This window comes from Dermacentor albipictus, chromosome 9, assembly GCF_038994185.2.
Source record: "Dermacentor albipictus isolate Rhodes 1998 colony chromosome 9, USDA_Dalb.pri_finalv2, whole genome shotgun sequence".
NCBI classification, from domain to species: Eukaryota; Metazoa; Arthropoda; class Arachnida; order Ixodida; family Ixodidae; genus Dermacentor; species Dermacentor albipictus.
In genome coordinates, this window is record NC_091829.1 from 40,419,930 (window position 1) to 40,445,905 (window position 25,976).

The window sequence follows — 25,976 nt, forward strand, 5'->3', positions numbered from 1 at the left end:
TATCTCCAATCGTTGACGCTTAGGACATCCGTAACCATTTGCTAAGGATATCCGCGTTATTCTTTCTTTTTTTCTTCATTTCTCTTGCTGAGCCTTGTGTATCGCACGTTCTCGTGAGTCGTATTGTCACTGAGTTGAGTTTGTTTCCTAATGAGTGCCACAGTAATAACTTGTGTACTATGTCTGGTTGGTAATTTATGTTCGTTTATTTTCGCCATGTTGACATAGTCATATCATTAACTGCAGGCTAGAGCATCTTAGCTCAGGCCGACCTCGCTGCCTTCTTTCAATTAAATTATCTCTGTCTCTCTCTACGGTTTTGTGAGATGACTTGCAAATGTCTGTAAATGCTTCGATCTCCTCTTAGCTGAAACCTAAGAATGTACCCAGCTGTATACTCCAAGTCATATTTCGTGCGCTCTCATTGTGACATAAAAATTATTGTAAATAAGATAAGCCCATGAGTTCATAACTAAACAAATAATCGACACTGAATAAATTGTTTCTCTACTCACAAGTCGACCATACAACATACTCTACACAAAGAGGTGTATACTTTGGGTACAACTGTTGCGGAGTTCCATTCGAGAATCGGGTACATTATTGAATTATTGAGGCTTTCTTTTTTTTTTTTTAGGCACGTAAGTTAGCAGGATTGGAATCGTTACCGACTGTGTGTTAACAAACGTAATGGAAATGGGATTGCGCCTACATTTGTCGCAATGGAATGGGAACTCAAGGGCATCGTATCCGTGAATGCTATTGCACTTTGGCACGCGAAACACCACGTGTTCTGGAACGCATCTGTACACAAGCATTTCGTTCATGCTGTCTAGAATACAAAAGCGCGTTGCCAAGTTTGTTACGTTGTTGGCGCCTCGCTGTAAATGAATGAAAGCAACGGTGACGCGCTGTCATGAGAGAGTTTTAACAGCGCCGTATTACGGCACGGTAAGTGCAGTATACGGTACGGTATCACCGTTCCGTACATACCTACCACGATGACCGAAGGACGTTTTAACGGCGTGTGCTGCTCTAAGTGTACGGTAATGTGATAATGATGATAGCGGATAACGTTGGGGCATTGCAGACTACAATAACTATGTGCTGAGTGCGAAATATTCATTTTGGCAATTACTAGAAAGGTCTAGCTTGTCCACACACGCATTATTCTTTACGGAAGTGCCGGGTTATTGCAAACGTAGACACCAGTCACAAGGCCGGTAGCGACCTCTTGTGAAGCTTTGTCCTACAACTCGTGAAATATATTTTTGTTACATAGGTGTTTTTGTCTGAGCAACATATAAAAATAGGGTGTTTGTTGTCAGTTGCACCGCTGCCGGCACTTTACACCAGCAGACAAGCAGAATGTAGTCAGTTACTGCTATAAAAACTCCGCGTCCCTTCTTAGTAAACTCTGCGTCACTAGACGGCGCCACCAACCTGAAATTGCTTTTTTATGCCACTTTTTACTTTCAGTTTTTCTTTTAGATGATTTTCGGTTTTCTTAATATTCTTTTTCTGCTCATTCGGCCAGAGTATACTAAACGCTTATTAGAAAGGTACGGCTACAAGCCAAAGTTTCCTCCCTGTTAGTAGGGCTGTCTTACTACTACTTCGTCGTGTCGCAGCAGGTGAATAAGTGTTAACTCGTGCCTTGGTCCTAGCATCGTGAAAAACGCACACGAGACTTGAACATTCACGGCGTGGACTCTGTGGCCGACACCTGCTTCTCACTGTTTTTGGCTTGGTGCAGCTCGGCTCGCGAAACACGGTGCCAGCCGAGCCTTACCGACTCCTTATCGTCTAGTATGCCGTACGGAAAGTTGTTACGTACGGTAATGTTCGCACATGCGCAATCCTCGACCGGTACGGTATTACCGCACTTACCGTACGGTAACTTGGCACTGCTAAAACTCTCTATTCCTGGAATGGGAAGTATATCGGACTTTCAATTCCGGGGAATCGAAAGGAATGGAATTATTCGGTCAGATCATTTCGTGAAAAGGGTTTGAAGCGGCATTGAAAGCCATACTCGGCAACCGTGGCGTCAGCCACTCTTCCTTGCCCAAACTGAGAGAAAGGAATCGTAATGGGTAGTTATTTCGAAATGGGAAATCAGCTCGGACTTTCAACTGCGCGGCATTCGAAGGAATGAGAATTAGGCCTCTACATCATTCCAGGAAAACAAACGCGCATGCCTATATACATATATAATTGACAGCCCCAATCCGAAACCCTGATCAATCCAACTCTTACTGAAGAACAATTCAAAGCAAGTTGCGAGCCGGGAAATGTTTATTACGGAGTAGATGATTACTTGTTTATTTGTTGTGACATAAGGAACAGAACAGAGCGTCAAGGAAAGCATTATCGATTCTTGTGTAGTATCGGTAGTAGTAGTAATAGACGTTATCAATCAAAAAGATTCGGCATTTGATACTAGATCCCACAGCTTTCTTTCGAGCTGCATAAGAAATCGACGTGGGATAGTTGGTGTTCCATTAGGAAAGGCAAAACAGCGCGTACACAAAGACTAACACATTATTCCGTTGTCGATCTTTCTTACACCTCGTCTTGCGCACTGTTTCCCCTTAATTTCGAAGCCGGATGGAGGGGGGAGCGGTGCAAAGTTAAATCATATCCACCGTTTCATTCGATAAGCCTTGCACTTAGTCAACTAGTTCACTCGCGAGTTCAATGCCAGTTCTTGCTCGCGCGGAACCAGCACAACAATCGCTGCGCGAGCGCTGAACTACCTTGCTGACGAGCGCAGCGAATGCTGTGAACTTGCCGCGCGCGTTGTCTGCACTCAGTGAAACGCATGGCGACGTGCAGGTGCCGCCATGTTGAATTGATGAAGTGCGGCTCCTCGTGAACTATATCAGAGAGTGTAGGCGAATTGAATAGACCGCGTGTACTGCCCGCCCATCCTTGCTACGGCAGGGATCCCCATTCTGGAGACTGTCAAATTTCGCCATACTGTCGAATTCGCAATCTCGTGGGCTGTGATTGGCTCAAAGGGCAGCCGCGCCCTCTCTGATTGCTCCAGACTACTTAACGCAACAGAGTTCGATGACGTCACGAAATTTTGACGGTACTCGGAATGCAATGCCGTAGCTGAAACGCCAAACGGGCAGCGCGCGCACACTCGGGCCATATTTCCCTGTAGCGTATATAGCTTGGAGCGCAGCCGGCGCTAGCGATCGGTGAAGATTTCGGAGGCCATGTTTTCAGTCGTCCGATCTCGGACGCCACGCTGGGATTATGCCAAGAGCTGTCTTTTCTGAAACAGGAGTCGCCGCTTGCGTCCGCACGAAATCGACACCGATGTTACACGCTTGTAGTGCTTGAAGTTACGTTTCTCGTTTCTCGACGATCGTTTCTGGACCTCTGGCTCTAGCCCGCGACAAGCGCTCGGCAGCCAACGTCTACTGACGTAGCTCGTGAACAGCTCGAATGCCCCGTCACATTCAACACGCAACCAACAGCCAGCGACGTTATTATAATCTTAGTTTGTTTATGTTGTTGCTTTGTTGCACACGTTACAAATCGCGGCCATTCGATACGTATCGACAGGAGGAGGTCCCACACGAAGTCAGAGGCTGAAGGAGGGATCTGTGATAAGTCCGGACTTAAGTATATACATTCAGTGTGGCTTTCGTGGTCAAGTAACACGAGAAATACAAGTCGGAATATTAATTACTTAATAAATTATCATAAAAGTTTAGCGGTAAAGCGATAGTTGTGCTTAACCATATTCGTACTGCAACGTTTCTTCAGGTTCCTTAAGGAGTGGACATAGAATGAGGAAGCTGGATGCAGTCAATTAGTTTAAGAGGAAGATTTTCATTGATGAAATGCGCATTCTTATATTTAGAGTGAATTCCAATTTCAGATTCGGAGTGGCCGATGAACTCTGCGCCGAAGCAATCCGCTAGGGCGGCGGCCCACAGAATGAAAACTGCGATAAGAGAACTAGCAACGTTGAATATATTGCACACATGATATTTAGTAATAGTATAAGCACAGACGTTGGTAATTTTAGCAGCACACTGAATTCCGGGGCTAAGCAACAGCATTAGAACATAACGCCTCATCCCTGCTTGAAAAGGCGTTGAAAGGTGCTCGTTAACGCAGCACGTGTCTCAGTTAGAGAAGGCAACATTTCAAGAGAGTATATCCTGGAGAAGGATTTCTGCAAACTGTTACTGCAACTTCACACGCAGCATCGCACAGAACACGAACTTACATTAGCTACTAGTACTACTACTACTACTACTACTACTACTACTACTACTACTACTACTTCTACTACTACTACTACTTCTACTACTACTACTACTACTAGTACTACTACTACTACTACTACTACTACTACTACTACTACTATTACTAGTAGTAGTAGTAGTCGTAGTAGTAGTAGTAGTAGTAGTAGTAGTAGTAGTAGTAGCGCCACTTTGGTTGCTACTACTACTACTACTACTACTACTACTAGAGTAACGTTCCTGCTCACCGGGGAAAAAGGCGACAGAGGTCGCCACTCACGATGCGAGTGGCACCCCTCTGACATCATCCGTCCATCCGCGCGCTATCAAACCGTAGCGCGGCGACGCCTGCCGCTTATCTGTCGACCAGTGTGCGGGAAGTTCCGCGTGCTTGCGTCAGCGACGGAAAGTGTAGCGCCCCTGTTGCCGCCTTGGCTAGGTTCCACGGCCCGACCGCGCCGGATATAGCGCTCGTGATTCGATTGTTGTGTGTGTGCGAGCAGAAGCCCACAGCAGGCAGTTTGAACCTGGGGCCGCTGCAAACGCATCGGTGACACCCTCCCAAAGACAGCGACCGTACTCGTAAAGCGAGCACCTCTGATCAGCCGAAAGCGGTAAGTCCTTTACAAGTTTCTCGCGTATAGCCTAGTTTTTCGAACGACGCGAAACAGGCAGCAGAAGAATAACGGGACAGACACCCGAACTGCATGTATTCCCCTCTATAGGGTGCGGTCTGTTTTCGCGCTGTTGAGATATAATGTATGCAGACGGCTATTAGGCTGCCCCGGAAAGGCGGTGGTCCCGGGTTCGAGTCCCGGACCAGGACGAATTTTTCTTCAACTATGAGGCTTTTCTTTCGAGGAACCCGTATGGGTTTCCTTTGTAGCAACAGCTACGAACAGGTGGATGTCTCATTTTCCCTTGATTCATTACTTCAGTCCACCTTGCGGGCTTCCGCAGAACTACTACGCCAAACTCTTGCCTTTGCTTCTTGTTGTCGACAAATTCGACTTCGCCCTGCCATCTGCTAGCCGCCTGGTTAGCTCAGATGGTAGAGCGGCTGCCCCGGAAAGGCGGTGGTCCCGGGTTCGAGTCCCGGACCAGGACGAATTTTTCTTCAACTATGAGGCTTTTCTTTCGAGGAACCCGTATGGGTTTCCTTTGTAGCAATTGCTACGAACAGGTGGATGTCTCATTTTCCCTTTATTCAATGTATGCAGACGTAGTACACATTTCCGCCCTGAGCACTTTGAGCGTTGCGCTGCTCGAATGCTTGTGAATCGGTGTAAAAGAAGGATAGCGAGAAGCTTGCTGCCACAGCGGATGTGGAAGCCACATCCCGACACATCGTAACTCGCAGCCTCTGCGATATTAGAGAGTTTCGTTTGCGAGGGCGCAAGATGCTTGAGTCTCTGCAAAGCCCAAGCAAACTGTGTTCTTGGGTGCGCAAACTGCTTGCGTGCCCTCAACTAGAACTGTTTTTTTTTTCGCCCCACAGTGCTGCTCTGGAGTGTTCTAGATAGAACGGTAGACGTCTGTAGTTCAGTAGTGCGCAGCAAGGAAAACCGACTTTGCCAGCGACGAAATTGTGAATTTAATGACCTTGCTGCGTTCTGATAGCGGTTTTCCTGTAGTTCACATTTATTATCTTGTTCGCACTTTCCCCGGCACCTTGCAGGCATCTTTCAACTTAAGCTACTTTTCTGTTGCACGTGATTCCTTTTTGCTCATTTTGTTCCTTGCCTTTTCTGGCAGCGTGTCATGCCAGTGGCAGCCCGCTTGAAACGTTGGTCGTGGTTTTGTTTCTCTGTGCTACCGTCTGAATTAGACTGTGCGCACATCTGAACTAGTTTATGAAAAAAAGCTGTGTGGTGCCATCATTTCTGAAGTGTTCGATGGTTTCCCCTAACGAGATTTAATATTCGCAATCCAAATGCCAGCTTCGTACGCACTGCCGTACTATCACTTGAAGAGCACTGATAAGCTCATAATTTTTTTTAACTCTCAACGTTGTGCACTTGTATAGATCGTAGAATACCTTTTAACTAAATGCAAGCCACACGTCATTAGGAGAGTGCTAAATGTAGCCACACCTACTGACGTTATCGTTTCTTTTCTTTCTTTGTTAGCATTAGAGGATATGTCAGCATTTCTGAAGTACCCGTTTCAGCAACGAAAAAGTTCTTCGTCGTCATGTATTTATCAATGCCACGTCAACATTTTGTTTATTTTAGAGATGAGCGAGGTTCGCCTAAGCGGTTCGTAACGCTGTCGATAGCACGAAAACGATACGGCAGCGTGGACTTCTCGCATCTTTCCTTATCGTACGTACAATCGGTTCCTCGTCTGTGCTGTCGTCGATAAAGAGAAGAAAAATAAAATCCTGAAACTCGACGCTACGTTTCACAAAAGAGCCGATAGCCATCACAGACACTTACCTGGCTTTTCTATTCAAGTCCGGGAAGAGAGATAGTGTGTTGGAATGCTACTGTGTCACACTCTAACGAAACGAAATTCAGAACCGAGGGACTCGATCTTCTTTTTTTTTCACTGAGGACCAGCACAAGCATAGGAAAAGCGTCTCTTTGTTTTATTGAGGTATAGAATTCATCGTGGATGACGGGTAAAGTTTATTGTCACCCTCCTGTTCCTAACAGACAAGATAAGTGAAAGACAACTTGACGCCAACGGGAGCCGAACCCGCAACCCTCTCATGATGTGTGCGATGGTAAAGCAACTGAGCTACGGCAACGGCCGTCTTTCCGATTGTTGTCTCGGAATATATTTGTGTATGCCCTTGCAACATTTTTATTAAACTTGAGCAGGCGTCTACCGCAGAGCGTGTCAAGATCTTAATTTCTTGTGCTACATCCGCCGTTCTCTTCAGGCGTGCTTTTGTTTTCCGCGACCAAACAATCGCGCACCGCCACAAACACGGTAGACAGTACCTTCAGCGATACAGTGGTTCTCTGTAAAAACGTGAACGAGTTGACCGGGCTTATCATTGAAGCACAGCACATAGCGTCACCATCTATGCGTCACCATCTATGTCAACCATGCGTCACCATCTATGCCATCTATGCCAAGCGTCACCATCTATGGTGACGCTTGCATCAGCAAAGCATTCAGCTCATTATCTAGAAAACAGTTTCAATTTGTGTGCATGGCCTGTGTTCTTATCACGAGATAGGTCCCAACTATGGCGCGATACACGTTGTAAGTGTGCTCCCAGCACGCGTTCTTCTACGCACCTAGTGGAGCTTATATGCGCGTTTTCATCCCGCAGGTAAACTTGAGAGTTACCGCCATGCATGTGTGCACTCTGTGTCACTTTTTTGTTCAGTGTCAGTGGTGCTACGCCTAAGGCCCTCACTATGTCATGCCAACAAGCCTACACTCTAAGCCGAAAACGGGGAAAAGGGGACTAACGGCAGCCGTTGGACCTTTGGATCAACGGTTAATCCACCGTGCGTGCCGTGTGCAGAGGCGAAGTGTCGTGCGCAAATTTGTGGGACTAAATATTCGTCCTTGCAAGGTAACGGTCGACGGTGGGGATCAACGGTACAATTTAGTCCTCTGACTTTAGTCCCTTTAGAGAGGGGAGCTCCGTGTCCCTCTCCTCCCTGCCTGGACGGGGTGGCAGCGGGTCATAAAACACTGTCGCTCTGCTGTCATCCCGCCCACACGAAGGTCAACAGGCTTTCGCCATTGGCTAACATTTTGGCGGGAATCGGGCCCTGCTTGCGTGCACTCCGGGTAAGCGCGCGCAAGTCGGGTCCCGGGGAGACCACATCGGGGCGTCTGAAGGTGCGTACGTGTTTTTCTCTGCCGGCGGCGGCCCCCTTTGTCCGCCGCCGGCCGATGGCTACTTCGGCTCGTCGGGGTCCCGGCGGGCGCGCGCGCACTCTTCCGTCGTCTCGATATCCTGAGGCAGCGTCTGCCGATCATGCCCCCGTCTGTTCGTCTGTCATTTCTTTCTCGGCTTTTGTTCTCGATTGCCGCAAGGCGTTCATGCGCCGTCTGGGCCGGCAACCGGATACAAGAGGCCGAGACGAGGCATACGGTCGGTTTCTGAGGGAGCTCGCGCGTCCCTTTTCGCCTCTAGGCATTCCAGAACGAAGGCGACGGCCCGTGTTCTGCTCGGGCTACGTGACCCTTTGAAGAAAAAGCCAACCTATTCGAACGCACTAGGCCGGAGTCACAAACAAGAAAAAAAAACTGCAACATGTGCTGTGAACAAAGAGTACCGAGCGCCGTTGAGTCCCCTGCCCGGACCCATATGGGTGACAACACCCGATAGAAAACAAAATAAATAAATAAAATGACACGTGCAAACGATTTGCCTGCTTCGCATGGAGGGTTTGTCGAGAACAACGAGAGGGAGAGTGCGGCACCGTCGTAGACATCGCAAATCGGCAGTGCGTGTCGTCCGCTAGGAAAGTGTCGTCTGTTAGGAAAACAAGTTGTGGGGCTCGCGCGACGGCCGCGCGCCGCATTTGGTACGAAATTGCTGTTCTGTCAACAGGCTTTGACGCTGAAATGTCGCACTCACGTACGGTCTGCTCCCAAGAGAATGCACCGCAACGCAACACGGCAGCCCGTTTTAAAGAAGACGAAAGGAGCCTGCCGACGACACTCCTGAACGGCTACAAGCATATTGTGGAATGCAAGAAAACTTACGTCGCGTCGTTGACCAAGAAGAATAAGACATGGAAAGAAATAGCAAAACATTTGAATGCCAACCACGGGATTACGCGGCGCGATCACCTGCAACTGAAAAAATGCTGGACCAACCTGAAGCAAAAGCGGAAAGAGGAAGCTGCGGAAGAACAGGGAAAGCGCCACAAAACTGGTAAGCGGACATGTTCTGCATGACTGACTTATTTGGGCTACTTTTTATTATGTGTAGTCACAGGAGATAAGAAAATATGCTCGCAATCAATCTTTCCGCGACTGCGGGATGCGCACCAGTACCAGCGCGGGTGCTTCGCGATGAGCAGAGTCACCTTTCCTACTGCGCGGCACACTGTAACTGAGGAATGCGGACCGGACCTCCGGTGACTGTTTGAAACGTGCCAGCGCCGTAAAACATCACAGCCATCAGCAACTGCAGCATAGGAGGCACACAGTCGGTCCTCTATTGTCCCAGCTTACCCGGATAGGCAACGTAGCGAGAAGTCGCACGGCGTTCTTCGTGAATCTGTAGCGACCGAGGAATTGTTCGTCGTCGTACAGCTCATCGAATTCCCTCGGTCACGTAGGGTGGGTCGCGAATTTTCGGCAAGGCTGCGCCTCTGAAAATGCTGTATCCATGGCGTAGCAAGCAAACTCGAAAGCAGCTAACCTCCGCGCGACGTCCGTTCGGGAGGCTGCCATGTTGAATAACACACGAAGTCAGTTTCAAGCTAGCCCGGGAGCAGACTTCAAACTTGAGCGGACTTCGACGCAGCCAAGTCGTTCCCAAGTCGTCCGCAAGATCAAGCACGATTTACGACGCGCGGCGAAGCTGTCTTGAGACTGCCAGAAGTCAAGTTCGAGCCAAGTTAGATCACTGCATTGGGGGGTTGTAGAGTGCTTCTAACTTATATTTGACTGTGACTGCTCCTGACTTAATTTCATTTTCATGATTTTACTCTGGCTATGACACGTTCCATCTGCTGTATACTTTGGAGTTGTTTTATTTTGTTTGAACTGCTGCATATTTCCAGTCAATTTTTTTTATCTTCTGTATCTATATGTCATTACTGTATACCAAGGACTTGGCATTTGTATGCTAGTATTCCTTTATTTGTTTTGTTAATTGTGGCTCAAGATGATGGTGGCAATATGTAATCAAAAATAAACATGGGTTACTTGAGTTCGATCATTGTTTTTGCTTGAAAAGCTATGGCAACCTGGAATCATTGGAAAAGTGATTTCGGACTAACTGGGAAGGACTAAAAGTTGCTCCTGCAGTTACTCCCTGTGGACTAACCTTAACAGACTAACTGTTGGTCCTCTAGGAACTAACGGGAAGGACTAAAAGTTGCTCCTGCAGTTACTCCCTGTGGACTAACCTTAACAGACTAACCGTTGATTCTCTAGGGACTAACTGGGAGGGTCTAAAAGTTGCCCTCACTTTTAGTCTGCAGTAGTTGCTCCCCCAGTTAGGCCGCTGCATTTGCTCCCGCAGTTAGTCCAAAATTGGTTCAAAATCTGTGGCAGGTCATTTAGTCCCCCAAGAGACTAACAGCCATACCCGTTTTAGTCCTTTTTGGCTTAGAGTGTAATGTGTAACCCTAGTAAATTTCATTTCAGTCTTTCTTTGATCTAAAAGGTATCCCACCCACCGTCACGAAGACCGATCGGAAGTGTGAGCACGAGTAAAAGGGAGCAGGAGGTCGAGAGCCAGTCGGTGCCAGCGGACACCAACGGAGGTAGGTAGGACATTAGGCAAAATAGGTTGGTCGTGTAGCCTCACAACTCCGTTTCAAAGGGGACACTCATAGCAACAATCCATCCATCCATCCGGAGGCCAAGAGCTGCGACAGCCGCAAGCCTTCCGGACGCCGTGATGGCGGCGCAGGACGGAACTACGTTCACTCCGGACAGCGTGGACAGCCTGTTCGAGTGTCCCGTGTGCTCGGACACCGTACTGCCGCCCATCCTGCAGTGTCACAACGGCCACCTGCTATGCTCAAACTGCCGAAAAAACGTCACAAGTTGTCCCGTCTGCCGAAGTCCGCTGGGTGAGTGGATTGCGTCGACTGTGGTCCCGCTGACATTAGACAGATCAGGCACGTCCGGTATTTTGGTAAACGCGGGGGAACTTGGCGTTTTGCCGGATGGGCGCAGGCTCAAACATGAGTGGGCTGCACCGTGCAGACCACTCACGTTTGCACCTACACTCACGTGGAATACCTGATATTTAGCGGAATACCGGACACACTAAAAACTATTTCAGCCCGAAAGAGAGGCTGGAGCACTCTCGTAATTCGTAGAAAAGCTGTATGCGTAGGTACAGCTTGTACACTTCATAGTCGTCTGCTGCCATGGCTGCCGTGCTAGGTCTAAACGTCCTCGCAATATCCCGTGGCATCGGAGATTGACGAAGCATATGCGATCTCATGCGCATTCATCACGGTTTGGCAGTAGACAGTATCAGATTACGCGCGAGCGCGACCAGGTAGTGCACCCGCTATGCCAACATACTACGACAGTTCGCTAGGCGCTCGCTTGATTGTTCTGCCTGTAACGTGCGGCTCAAAATTTCGTTTTCACTGTCATAAACCTAGCAAATATCGAGTGCGAAATCAAGGCTAGGACAGAGCTAGTAACGTGTAAACGGAACTCGTCTTCATTTCACGATCATTAATTACTTGTCTGTCCAATCTGAACCAACTATCTAGCAGCAAGTAATCTAATGTACTGCGAGAAATGCGAAAGATTTCACTCTCTTTCACGTCTTGTGCACTGCAAAAACGTGCAGCAATAAGCTCAGTCAAAAAAAACGCTCGAATTACTTGCTGGAACCAGAATGGTTAAGGACCACCGAGGCTGCAGCATACCGCGAAATGTTTGCGTACAAAATCGGCTGTGCGCTACCACAAATATAGTCTATCGTTACACTCCCAGCCCGCTGAGGCCCTCGATGAGCCTCCAACCCACGGATTAGTACAGGTTCCAACCTTGCTGTCCACGGAGAACCATTGGTGTCCCGGAGGTGCCAGCCAAAGTGTGCTGAATAATCGCACGTTGTGTGCACTTTACACTTGCGCAAATGCTAGTGGACGCGCACTCTTGACCGTACCTTTAGACGAGGTCTGAACTGCAAGGCACAGCCGCACAGATACGCGGCGGTTTCCGTGTTTAGTAGCGGGCTGTATTGGGAGCAGGCTTACAAAGGCGCCCGCAAAGCTTTCTACGGAGGCTTCAGCTCGATGCGAATCGAGCACAATAATCCCCACGTTTTCAGACTTTGCTAGATAAGCAAGAACTCACCAGGCAGACTGAAATATGTCGTAGTTTCGCCCGAAAGGCGAACCGTCATTTATAAGATAGCGATACTAAGTAAGGATAGCAGTTTTATCTGCCGTATAAACGTGCAAATGTTCCCTTACCGACTAAATGAACAAGAACGGTGTCAGGAGAACACAGGCAAACGTGAACACATGTCACTCGATGAGCGCGAACACCCGCAGTCAGAACGCTGACGTGAGGAAGTGCGGCAGCAGCAGCGAGCGAATTTCCTTCCGTGCTGCCTCTCGCTTCAGCGCGAGCGAAGCGGTGCGAACACAGCGCACACGAATGCATCAGCCCTAGGCGCGCCTAGACTCTGACACCTACAGCAGATCGCTTTCAAGATGGGTCCTCCTGCTACCTTGCGCGCGGTAGAAGACAGCGCGCTTCCTTCCCCCCTTCCTCCGCGTCGGCTCACAGTTTGGCTCGATATCTCGCGGGCCGAGTCTCGTCCGCGGATGCGGGCGGTGTGAATGAGGAGGAGAGACACAAGGAACCCTGCGAGACTTATCATGAAATAGCCCATAGGTATCGCTTGAGGCGTCGCGCGCTCCCACCACCGGCCAAGCAACTCGATAAAACGCAAGCGGTAGCGTTTAGGCGAGTCCAGACAAACACATACCTGCACCCAAAGTACACTAACAAAATCACAGGGGGCAAGGAAAGCGACCAATGTAGGCTCTGTTCACAAACAGGAACACGCACACAAATAATGTGGGAATCCACCTCGCTCCTGTTTTCTCATCCCACCGTCAGCAGCGAGACTGACTGGACAGCCTGGCTCAGTTCCGGGGACGTCGACCGACAGCTTGAACTAGTGGAATGGGCGGAGTAGGCCAAGCAGGCCCAGGGCCTTACTTGAGCCCGATCCGTGAGCCACGTCCCCCATTACCCTTCCCCCTTTCAATAAAGTTTGTCACCACCACCACCCTTGCGCACGCGAGACCGAGCCACCATCCGTCTCTGATGATCCTTGCACGCTTTCACTCGCACCCACAGTGTACGGCGCTCGGCCGCGATGTTATCATAGTTGGACGTCATACGGCACTTCGGACTTTATCGTGGCCACGGAGACTGCGGAAATGCGCCTGGAGTACGCATATAATTGAAAATTATCGAAAGTACAAATTGTTCATTCTGCAGCCGTAACTTACTCGGCTTTCTGCATGTACCTCTAGAACGAAACTATTGCTGCGATGAAACCTTCGCTATAGTGTGTGTATCCGCGGCGTTCATGCGCAGGCGATATCCGCAACCTCAGCTTGGAAAAACTCTCTGAGAAGGTCAGGTTCCCGTGCAAGTTCAAGGTCATGGGTTGCCCGTTGAGGCTATCTGCAGTTGACAAGCTCAGACACCAAGAGAACTGCCATTTCAGGTCAGTTTTTCGTTGCTGTTGTTTCTTCTTGTAGGACGTGGTATTTATTTACCTCTAAAAGTAAACCAGAGGACAAAATTCGCATTAGCCTTGCGACAATTATGAACATTACCTCAATGTCCTCAGGAAAAGCAGACCCATGTATTACTCCACTGCAGAGGGAACGTGTGTTAGGGGTTGTTTTCTCAAACCGCTTGCACACACTGGCGGGAACATTTTCAATTTGTCAACGAAATGTTACTAAGGACTGTGACGCACGAAATGGTAAAGGCAACGTTGCTGAACCTGTTTTAAATGAACGCTAACAAGCGACGCTCCATTAAGCTAGACGTTGCGTTGTGCCTGTCCATTAAGTTGACCATGTTTACTCTAAGGCGTAGAGATCACTGACTCGCGAAGAAAATCGCCGATTTTAGGCACGGCACAAATATTCTGCAACTCAAATCTCCCGTGAAGAAACGGGATCATTTACTTACGTGTGAAATCCGGGGACTTGTGCCTGTTTCTTGCGCACAGAGGATGCTGCAATCCTGCAAATACGAGTAAAAAATTAGGTTAACGACGTGGGCAGTTACAAAAAGGCCGCATATAAGCGTCCGTCCATCCATCCCGGATCCATGGTTCCGAAAACTTTGTGTGAAGTACCATATAAGTGATTTGCGCAGCTTGAAAATTCGTGTGCCCCTTCAAATTGGCAACTATTTGAAAAGGAACGGCATTATGGTCGTGAGAGTTGATCCCGGATTTTATACAATGGAGGCAGACAGCCCTGTGTTCCGTTTGCGGAATCTTCTCGCACATCTCATCTCGGTACAGTTGGATGCTCTGGATATCCTAAAGCGCTAATAATCTCTTTACCTTGACATGATCCGTGTTCTCTTTTATATATTTATTCAGGCCGTTTCGGTGCCCGTACCCAAGCCGCCAATGCGAGTGGCACGGATGGCCGCACGAAGTAAGGATGCACCTTGTCAGTTCGCACCAACATGTTTCGACGTTCCAAGGTAAGATATCGCGCCACTCAAGTACTGCGTATATAAGGGGAAAATGTGGTGGGGGGGGGGGGTGCAGGAGGTGGAATGTCATGCAGGTCAAACGCACATTTTGGAATAAATGGGACGCGAAGCTTTCGTGAACCGGGTAATTAAATGATACGCTCTCCTAAGAACCCTCGTATAATATACTGCACATTGCGTTCAATTTCTCAAAATTATCTCTGAAACTATTACTCAAAATATTCATCCTGGACATAGCTTCGTGGAAGTGTAACTGTAAAGAACTCATTTAGTTACATTCTGTTCGTCCGTTTTCTAGAAATTTTACACAACATTGATCTAGAACTGTGTTGCCGCAGACGGCGGTGTTTCCGATTCCTTGAGACTGTGTGAAAATGGAGAACGCGGCAGTATGACAATGTACTACACGAATATATTCCTCTCGTCGTCTCTGCTTTTAGGCAGTGAAAGGCAGTTTTTACCGTGGCAAACATGCGCATGCGGTTACTTCTCCCGCGTACCTACAGATGCATATATTTTCGCATCTAAGCATGGTGTTTAAATACGAAAACTTGCTTTTGCGTCGGTAGCGTACCAGTGGTCAATGAAAATCGGCTCGGGAAGCGATTATGTCTCATACGTCTATTCACATCTCAGGGGGATATAAAACTGTTCATCTTCTGCAATGCGCTTTGCAGCTGCGTTGATTACGTGCCCACCCGGCAAACGAAGCTAGACGCGGAACACCCGCTCCTCATGCGACCCGCGTAATCGACCGAATTACTGATCGCCTCCCCCCCCCCCCACATTATTTTTTGAATTGCATCATCTCCGTGATCAGCCGCGTTTACTATTGCGCTGCCTCCAGGATCAAGCCCACTTTACTAAGCAAGAAGCCGCTCGAACAGACGTCCCAAAGCACGCAAAATAAGGCACAGAAAGCTGTGCATCTTATAAACGAATTGTGCGCTGGCAGGCGTATGTTTGTTGCAATCAGGACAACTAGGCACCATTTGCTGTTTCACTGCGTAATTGCGTAGAGAGCAGAGCTAGCTACTGGCATATCTGTAGGGGTAGAGCAGATAAGATAGGTTACGTATTATCCGATTTGTTATTTAAGTGATCTCGTGTGCGCGCTACTAGGCGAGACGGCAGCAGCTGCCACGACCCGCAAACGCGGCATGGTTCTCCTAGAAAACTTCGCTTTAAAAACATCGCGCCCAACCGAGCCAGTGAATACGCTGAGCACTTCCAGTGTCATACACCCTTTCGATTGAATCCGCAGTCAAACGAGCGACCGAATGTCTACACACAGCCGCCCGATGAAAATGCTTTGTGTGTGTGTGTGTGTGCGTGTGCGTGTGTGTGTGCGTGTGCGTGTGCGTGTGCGTGTGCGTGTGCGTGTGCGTGTGCGTGTGCGTGTGCGTGTGCGTGCGCGTGCGCGTGCGCGTGTGTGTGTGTGTCCACACAAGGGACTGTCAGCGAGTCGCAGTATTCATACAGAAGTAATTGATCAAGGACGTAGTCAATCCTGCGATGCTATTCCGGATTTCATCTCGAAGCACGCCATACTTTGTCCAATTCGCCATCCTGTCAACTCTGATTGGCCCTGAGGCCTGCTACGGCGTCTCCGATAGGCTGAACGTGCCGCAATTGCAGAACTTGAAGATATGGTGGACTTTGGGGTTAGCTTCGCTTACAATAACGCGACGTGAGCGCAGGTCGTGTCAAAAAGCAGAGATGACTCGAGGTCGCGGGATCGAATCCCGGCCACGGCGGCCGCATTTCGATGGGGGCGAAATGCGAAAACACCCGTGTACTTATATTTAGGTGCACGTTAAAGAACCCCAGGTGGTCGAAATTTCCGGAGTCCTCCACTACGGCATGCCTCATAATCAGAAAGTGGTTTCGGCACGTAAAACCCAATAATTTAATTTTTTTTTTCTACCCGACTGAGCGTTTACGCGCGTCTTTCCAAGCAGCTTGCACGACTTGCAGGGCGGGGCTGGCCGAAAACGCCTCGACGCTCACTCGGCCCAACCCTCTGGCGCTTACACGAATCCGGCAAGCCGACTCGACCCTACTTCAACATATCGAAGTAAATGTCGCTAGCGTCCACAATATAGCCCTCCAGCCTGAGGCTACAGTAGTAGTGACGCCTTGTGTTTTAATGGTAATCGAGGAACCGTGAACGAACGTGCTGTGAAGAATAGTAAGAGACAGCTAGAGTATTGTTGGCGTAATGGTAAGGGAACCCGCAGAACGAATGCGTTACTTTTCAGGGCCACTACTTTCTGTCTCGATGGTTTGTAATCGCGAACCATGGATTGATCTAAACAGCTGTTAAAGGCTGCCACAGGAAGTAAACACAAAAAACACAGCTTGGTTACCCAAGACAACGCCTTGACTCAGCCTTTTCCAAACTTGATTGCGTTCCAGACAGGAACGCAATCACTGCGCTGCAAAGCGCGTTGCAGAACACTAATAGTTCATAGCATTTAAATAACCGCTTAGTAGTAAAGTAGTAGTAATTAGTAAAGGCAAGGCGCAGAAGACCAGGACTCAAGAAGAACACAAATGACAGGACCGGCGCCTCCATGGTCTTCTGCGCCTTGCCTTTACTAATTCAAGCATGAACCAACTAGCCCAAGCAAGAGTTTTACTTAACATCGCAGATTCCGTTTGAGTTCAATTTCAATTTGACACTAAAATTAGACTCGAAATACCGCATACCTGGCGTCATCGGCATTATTGTATCGCCATGAGGCAAAACGAAATGTGAGGCGAATGAAATTCACTTCCAGTGTAGTGAAGCTGATTGTAGGAGTGAATATTAAGGTAGATTGTTGAGGACGTTCTTACGCTTGCCGTTACCTTTTTCTGCTGTTTAGAGTGTTAGGACCATCACTCACCGCAAAATTGCAGTACTCCTTAAGGGTCAATGTACTTCATGGTACGAACTTTACGTTTAGACCCTATATACCATAATGCTCACCTTTGCACGAATGGTTTCTTCGCGAAGTGTCTGTAAAGAAAAACCCGTGAACGCCATATGAACGCGCGTGGGTTCCATATCAAAACCCGCATTTTGCCGTATGTCATATGGGGGCATACCCATGTGATACGTAGGAACATAGATGTTTATGTTGTGTGCCAATAGGTTCATGTCTTATGGGACTTTCCCCATATGACACCTGGGGACCCACAGGTTTTGATACGGACGCCATATGTCCATACGGGTATCGTATGCGACATGCTAATACCTTCGCTACTGCGTAACGTCAAATTTAAAGTCCGTCTAAAAAAATTCATAACATGATAACATGCATGATAACTTCTGTAAGAAGTAGAGAGTGGTTTGTTATTCCATTCAGTCTTTGTATGACGCCTCTCTTTTTTGTTTGGTGTCATATGCCATATGTCTTTACACTATCAATGTACCGTCCCCCTCATGCAATACTTCAACCTGCAGCCTGTGAGGAACATGTAAATAAATAAATAATTCCCTTCTATGATCTATGGGAAATCCCAGGTTTTTATACAGACCCCCAAATGTTAGTTCTGGGGATCACATGGAAGAGGCCCCTTACGATATATAAGGGGGACATGCCGGGTGTTACATACAGAACCTCGATACGTTCAAGTGGCACTATTGGACATTGGATACCCGTGCATTTATTTCCTTCACTCTAAAAACAGTTGCACCCTTTGGGGTGTATATTTGTCCCACAACAATAATCGTCATCTGTCTTGCCCGCGTTTCCTTTCTTTAACGCTGCGAGCCCGGTACTTCCCAGTCACGAACGGCATGCGCGTTATCAGCGTTACGCAGCATTCTCGACAGGAAAGTAGCGAGCGCCGAGTTTTCAAGAAAGGAAACGCAAGCAAAGCAGATGGCGATTATTGTTGTGGGACAAATACCGTATAAACGCGTGTAAGGGCCGCACTTTTTTTTACAAATTCGAGGGCCTATTTTCGGGGTGCGGCCCATACACGCGACATACGAAAAAAAAATTTTTTTTTTCAAGTAAAAACAGACCAATAAGTGAATGCGCGTTTATTTACAATAATCCTCATCAATCATCACTATTTACAATCAGTCATCATCACTCGCGGAGTCCTCAGACTCCGAGCTGGTGCTGCATTCTTCTGGCTCATCACCCCACAAGTCGTCGTCTTCAGTTCCGTCCAAATCGTTGGAAATCCCGGTCACTTTGAAGCTGCGGGATACAATGTCCGTAGACACCGAATTCCACGCGGTCAAAATCCAGCCCAGCACAGTCGCGAGCGGTGCCCTCTTGAGCCGCCCGGTCGGAGTCTCATCGTGATCGCCGTTTGCAATCCATTCCGAGTATTGCCTCCGGAACTCAACCTTAAAAGGCCGGTTAATGCTCACGTCCAGTGGTTGCAGCACGCCGGTGAGGCCGCCCGGAATAACGGCCATGTCTGTGCGGATACTGCCCAGTTGTTTTTTGACTCTATCCGTCAAATGACCGCGGAAGCTATCCAAGACGAGCAGCGATCGTTTGGCCAACATCGCGCCTGGGCGATTCTGCCAAACGCTCTTGATCCAATCGAGGACGAGCTCATCATCCATCCAGCCCTTTTCTTGGGCTCGAACTACAATTCCCTTGGGGAAAGCCTCATTCGGAATCCTCTTCCTTTTCAAAATCACATACGGGGGCAGCTTCCGCCCGTCTGCAGTGACGCACAGCATAACTGTGCACCGTTGGCGCTCCGCGCCAGTTGTCCGCACAGAAACGCTCTTCTTTCCTTTAAGCTCAACTGTGCAGTTCCCAGGACAGTCGAACCACACGGGGGTCTGGTCGGCGTTTGCTATTTCCGACAACATGTAGTTGTGCTCATGGCGCATCCCGATCACGTACCTTTGAAAGTTCAGCACCTTGTCGGTGTAGTCGGGGGGCAGCCTCTGGCACAGCGTGGTCCTTCGCCGAAAGGATAGGCCCTTCCTCTTTAAAAATCTCCGCAACCAGCCGACGCTACCTTTGAACTCCTCGCGGGGTATGCTTCTCGCACGCGCCAAAGCTTGCGTCTTCACGCGCAGCATGTCCGTCGTCAGCGCATATCCATTGTTCCGCACTTCCATTGCGTAGCGGAACAGCTCTTCTTCGAGCTCAGGATATTTGCATGGCTTGCCTCGAAAAGCACGCCTTTTGGAGCTGGTGGTCTTCAACGCATCCTTCTGGTTGCACCACCTTCGGACGCACTTCTCATCCACGTCAAATTTTCTACCCGCCGCACGCTTGCCATGGTCGAGGGCAAACTCCACTACCTTCAATTTAAAGCCTGCCGTGTAGCTATTGATATGTTTGCCCATCGTGCTAGAATGGCAACGCTCGATGGCAATTCGTGAAAAATAAAGCAAAGCACACACGAGAGCCGCAACAACAGCGTGCGCCCACGCCAACAACGCTGCTACAACTCGCGTGCCTTCGACAGTCGCAAAACAAAGCCGGGGTGGCCAGCATGGTGGCCAGGGCTGATGATACCGATGACGATATGGATTGCGGAAACTCGCGGCAGAAAGAAAATATGATGATGATGATGACCCGCGACATCGGCGCCATCCGTGGGCGGCATCTGGAAGCTTCCGTGCGCGCGCATTTTGAAGGCTAATCACACGTGGGTCGTGGAAAGTTCGGGGTGCGGCCCTTACACGGATATTTTTTTTTTAAATATTTGCTTCGGGAAGTTGGGGGTGCGGCCCATACACGGGTGCGGCCCTTACACGCGTTCATACGGTATACACCCCAAAGGGTGCAAACTGTTTTTAGAGTGTTCTCGACGAGTGTGTCTCACGATTATGCGCAGGCGAGGAGATGATGCTGCGCGTGAACGCCAATGGCGCCGACGCCATCGCCTACTGGGTCCGGCTTCAGCTCTGCTTCGGCCGCGAGTTCATGGTCGTCCTGCGCCGAACGTCGATAGGCGACGAGCTGTGGCAGTTCTGCGCCGTCATGCAGGCGCTCGGCCCGGCCGACGCGTCGGACAGGTTCGCCTACCACATCGCCTACAACGGGCTCGACGGCGGTTGCGCCCACGAGGGCATGCCGCTCGCCATCGAGGACAGCGTCGAGGTTGCCATGGACAACGGCGACTGCCTCCATTTCGAGATAAGCAACGATCAGGTGCAGGTCTGCGACGGCATACTGCGCATCAAGTCGACCGTGAGGGACCTCTCGTGAGTGTGTCTCGTCTCTCCCAGCTGCGTGATCCACCTTTCTGTTCTCGCGAGTGAATTCCGTGTGAAGTGCAACAAGCGATGAAGGCGCGGTGTGTGACGCGACACTAGGATTGCTGGTGCAACGGTGGGACGTGATGGACGCAACGGTGTGGATGTCGTCGATGCGAAGTGGTTGCATGAATATTTATCTTTTTTATATGTATTTCGTGTTTTAATGACGTTTAACAAACCTCAAATAAAGTGCCTGCAGTCAGGGGAAGGCCCAAAGATGGCGTGTCAAAGGCCGCGGTATACTTGATTCCTGCATTTGGATTTCGGATGTACGCGGATACCATCGTATACGTGGCATTTCAACTATGCGTGCGACGTAGACGCCACGGCCTCCTATATTGTGGGCTGGCGTCAAGGTTCAGCCGACAAATCTGTCTTCGTGGAACGTGTTGCAACTTCTTTTGCAGAAGAAAAAAACTGATTGTTTTTATTGCAAGTTTACCACGCAGTCCTTTCGATTGCCCTAATGAAAACGCAGGGAGAGAAGTAAATGTTCCTCGAGATCGCTTGTTCTTGGCAAGTTGGTTGATACTTGGTGAACCCATGGCAGCGCGAATAAAGCAAACACAAATGACGTTACACTGGGCATAGAAGTTGCTTCTTTTGAAGCAACTAAATCATTACGCGTAGGTGACCTTCTCGCTACCAGAAGCGCAGAGCATGTATATCCTCCCTGCGAGAGAACATTCTTTTTCTGTTAAACTTAAAGGGCCTAAATACGCGGCCGTACACTAAGGTAAACATGAGTGACATTACGTTCAGACTGGAATCACTGAGTACAAATGAGGCTATTTGTGCCGCTTTCTGCACAGAGCGAAATGTGTGCTCCCGTAAAGGTGTGCATTAAGCATAACGGTTCGTTGGTATTCCGAAATTCAGTAAGTATGTCGACTGATATTTTTGTCGCTATTGAAGTTTCAACTTAAATCTACTCATATCTACTTGAATGTAAACTTAAATCTACATTTTGATATTGATCTGCATTGGCAAAGCAAATGCATATGTATTGGTTCGTGTCTCGCCCTGGGGCAATATTGCGACACTTCAAACGGTTCGATTTCTGGATCGTTATAAGAACGCGCCCCGGCATCACTGCAATAGTGGTTTGGTATTGCAGATATGCCGAGTTCTTTTCATGAGTAATCTCGATTTTAGATGAATTTTAAGAATTGGTTATGGTGTTTTAGAAAAGCATGGTAATGGCTTGACCTTCACAGATGGAATATATCCCCGCGGGCCACTCCGATTTTAGACTCATCGTCTTTCAGCGAAAGCCTCGTCTGTTGGTCATACAGTCCCCGCGTTCATAAAAAGCGCTTATGCCCTACGATTCTGCTCTCTTGACTACATTCAAGAAAGAAATCGCCGCCCTCAGCCTAATATCCGCCCTCATGAAATATTATGCCCATGTGATACAGGCTACTTTTGATAAGCAATAGCCGAGTACCTTTGCAGTCGGCTTTCCATGTTGAATATTGGAAGCGGTCTCGAAGAACCTTCTTAAAGTATTGCGCCATGTCCATAAGATGCCTCGTAGCGTGAAGTTGTAATAAGCAGGTGTGGCGCACCTGTGATTTTAAGCGCAGAGAAAACTCGCTGGCCTCTGCCACCCTCTTATCTTCCTTTTATGCAAAAGCATAGGCATTGGTGCCACAATCACGCAAGGCCCTATGTGAAATGCGCACCGGACGTTTGCTTGATGCTGCTGTCGTAAGGGAGCGACTATATCGTCTGACATGGGCGGTCCTATGTGACAGAACACCAATGCCCGGATGCATTGTACTGCCTATCCACCTGCTAACTGCACGGCTTGCAAGTGTGAACCTCGCTTTTACGATGTTAAGATTCAGGGTAGAAGCAACGAAACAACTTCAGAAGAAGTTATGGAAAACTTTCATGTCGGGAAATGATTCCTTTAGCGACACAACAATCCTGCCGGCCTGCCTGCCTGCCTGTGTGAAGCGAAATCGCATTTGTGGCCTCAGAGATCGCACGGGCCGATGGTGCAACTTCGGTGGTCGCGCCATTTTCGAAATCTTCCTTTCCATCAACACGCAGTGGCAGTAACTCGAAAGAAAGCAAGACCCATCGTCCGACAGTTATCAAGGCAACTGGTATCGCCTGTACTTTCTGAACTAGTTCACGAGACGCTGTTCTTCGCTATTCGTTTCACCGGTTCAACAAGGTGGCATCTGCACATCTCCATTCGTTTCACTTCGTGCAGGCATCGTGCAGGTCGAGTTCGCTGCACTTCTCAGACAAGTGAGTGAATGAGTGAGTGAGTGAATAAACTTGTATTTGGTCCAGCAAAACGCGATAAAGCGCGCACCCGGCTAATCCCACGACGGGACTGACAGATCTAGCCTGCCGGCCCGATCGTGGGCGCGCTGGACGGCCAGGATTTGGTCCTCAAAGACGGAACTTCGCAGGAGCGCGTCCCACTCTTCCTTGGTGAACTATGGGCCCAGCGACCCGCACTCCCAGAGCATATGAGCCAAAGTAGCAACCTCACCACAGGCCACGCAAGAACAATTCGGGTAAATCTCGGGATATATGCTATCAAGGGACGCCGGATTTGGGTAGGAGTTCGTTTGCAGGAGTCTGAGTGTGACCGCCTGCGGCCTGCTTAGCTTGGAGTGAGGCGGCGGGAAAACCCTTCTCTCTAAGTAAAAGAATTTAGTGATTTCATTGTGCGTCTCTGTGTCCGGGGACACAGAGACGGCACTTGTCGTCAGACAAGTGCCGTGTTATTTTCACACGAGCAACAACTGGGCCGCTTCAAACGTCGCACTGTGCTTAGCGAGACCGGAGAGACATGTTTTCCGGTTATGTGGTGGCTTTCCGGACAATGCTCCCATGTTCTGGGACTTGCCGGGCGGTCGCATTGCCAAGCCTTCTATTCTACGCAGGAAAGGCCGAGTTGCAAGGCAGCCTAGGTGGCAAGACAGCCTATGTCCCAAGATAGGCTAGGTCGCAAATTGTGACCGAATCGAGCATGAAGGCTGTCTCGAAATACACGGAAGGAGAGGGCTTTCCACTGTTCCCCGTTTATTTTCTCAGAATATTATTCCACCAATGGTGCACAAAGATATAGTTCCTGAAACGTATAGAAGTCACCACTCCCGGGGTCAATACTTTTTAAATAAGATTAGTGTCCTTGTGGTCACTTCAAGCATTTTATCAGGACCTGGCTAACTCTATATCTATCAATCTAGTTATCTGTCTATGTAATCTAATGTCTCTATGCGTCTTCCCGCCGCATGGGCCAATGGGCAGTGCGTGGTCGAAAGGGTGGCACATCGTGCTGCTGTGCTGAAGGAACACGGTTCGAAACCGATCATTGGACCAACCTGGGTCAGTTGGTATGTGTACCCATGTTGAGATGGCGGAGAGTGTTCGTAGGGAAGCGTGATAGAGGAGCCTCGCTGCAGTACACGCCTCAAGCATAAGGCGTCAAGTTCCACGATGGCCATGCGTTGTGTCGCCATATCGCTTGAATGCTGAATGAATCAACGTCTACATTCACCGCGAAATGGGTTCAGCCGCAATTTCTTTTCTTTTTCTCTCCGTTGTCACCAGATTTTCCAACAGACCGTAAAGGCTACGCCGCTGATCTTCGGCGCTGCTTTTCTCCCATCCCCACCCTTCTGCCACGGTGAGAGACCCCTCGAGATGTTTTCGTCGGCCAAGACCTCGTAACATGCGGCAATGTTTCAATGTTTTCAATCGCGACAGCGTTTCAAAGTGAATCTATGGTTTGGAATGAACAGCTGCCGAGTCTCGCCATCCTTGCGTTCTAGAGCCGACAAACGCATTCGCTGGACCGGGAAGACTTTATGAATTTAACGTGATACCGCCCTTTCTAACTCTATAGCCACATGTGAGCGCAATATAGGCAGTGGACTAAAATGGAAGACCTGCCTCTCTTACTTGGATGACGTCGATTTTTTCCCCCTATAGCTTCAGCCAACATCTCCAAAGATTAGACAAAGCCCGCAACTGACCTAACGCTGGTATATAGATCAATACAAAAAAATCACGTTAGCAAGCAAAACCATCAATGTCCTGGGTCACATCGTCTCGAAGGATGACATCCGGGTAGACCCTGAGAGGGTCGATGCTGTTGGTCGATTCCCTCGCCCAGTGCATCTGAAAGTGCGCAGCCTCCTGGGCCTGGAGGCTCGCGTTATACAGAACTCTACCACAATTAATAGCAGCTCCTCCGCGCAAGCTGTGGGTTCCCGGCGCCTCTTTCGCATGGTATGACGACTGCGAGTCGGTTTTTAAAGCCCTTAAGCAGCACCTCACTTCCGTACAGGTCCTTTCTGCCACTTCCATGAACGAGCCCTCACCATAGTTCAGAGTGACGCAAGCGTCACGCATACGTGATGCTTGACGCTAAGCGTGACGCATACTGTGTCGAGGAAAGCTTATGTCGCCTTGAAGAAGACAAGTCCACTTGTCGAAACGTTGGCTCCTGCATTCACCTTGTTCACGTTTTGCTCATCGCAAGGGTACAAGGTATTCGAGCGTGTCCCAGTTAACGTTAGCCGAGCTCCTCAAACAAAATAAAAGGACTAGAAAATCATGGTTCAAGATACGATTATAAAACTTAGTGTTCGGTAGGCAGAAGTGTGCCAACTGAACATCTCTTAGACAGCATGTATGGCCCCTGTTTGATATTCGGCCACCAACCAACCATAAAGGGAAGTAGCACTTGACGATCTTGAGCTAGTTTTCCACCCTCTGATGACAAACATTGCTTTGAATCTAACGGACAAGAACTACGTCAGGGGGGGTATAAACTTTTATTGTAGAACCAGCATTTTATGATGACCGGGCCTAAGCCTCCCATGAGGGGACGTCGAGGGCTTGCAAAATGTGCATTAAACCGACTGTCGCTGCTGCTGTACAAGCAAGTCATTTGTGGTCATGCAACACTTTCCAAACTTCATATTGTCTTCTATTCCCCGGCTACTGTGTAATACAGCTTGAATAAAATGTGTAAAAGCACACGGACGCATTCCAGTATAAATGAGAGCAATCTCTTATGCTCGTTCCACCCCGCCCTAAATTTCTTCATT

General features: G+C 48.9%; 1 protein-coding gene across 7 annotated transcripts; it reads left to right on the plus strand.

Annotated features, from left to right (window-relative positions):
• Positions 1-4,628: 4,628 nt before the first annotated feature.
• On the plus strand, positions 4,629-21,108 carry LOC139049649 (E3 ubiquitin-protein ligase Siah1-like). Of its 7 annotated transcripts, none has more exons than XM_070525311.1 (6): positions 4,629-4,882; positions 10,566-10,688; positions 10,744-10,996; positions 13,509-13,641; positions 14,539-14,645; positions 20,469-21,108. In XM_070525311.1, exons 3-6 carry the CDS (start codon positions 10,822-10,824, stop codon positions 20,840-20,842), a joined length of 789 nt encoding a protein of 262 aa, XP_070381412.1. In that variant the 5' UTR covers positions 4,629-4,882; positions 10,566-10,688; positions 10,744-10,821; the 3' UTR covers positions 20,843-21,108. The 7 variants fall into 7 exon arrangements, with proteins under 7 accessions (XP_070381412.1, XP_070381410.1, XP_070381414.1 ...); XM_070525309.1 differs by having other exon boundaries at positions 10,566-10,684; XM_070525313.1 differs by having other exon boundaries at positions 10,566-10,684; positions 10,782-10,996.
• The last annotated feature ends 4,868 nt before the right edge of the window (positions 21,109-25,976 follow it).

Coding starts and splice junctions, on each gene's coding strand:
- LOC139049649 (XM_070525307.1), top strand. CDS start 7,534: ATGCGCGTTTTCATCCCGCAG. Junction 7,555..10,584: donor TGCGCGTTTTCATCCCGCAG/GTAAACTTGAGA, acceptor TTGATCTAAAAG/GTATCCCACCCACCGTCACG. Junction 14,646..20,468: donor ACATGTTTCGACGTTCCAAG/GTAAGATATCGC, acceptor GATTATGCGCAG/GCGAGGAGATGATGCTGCGC.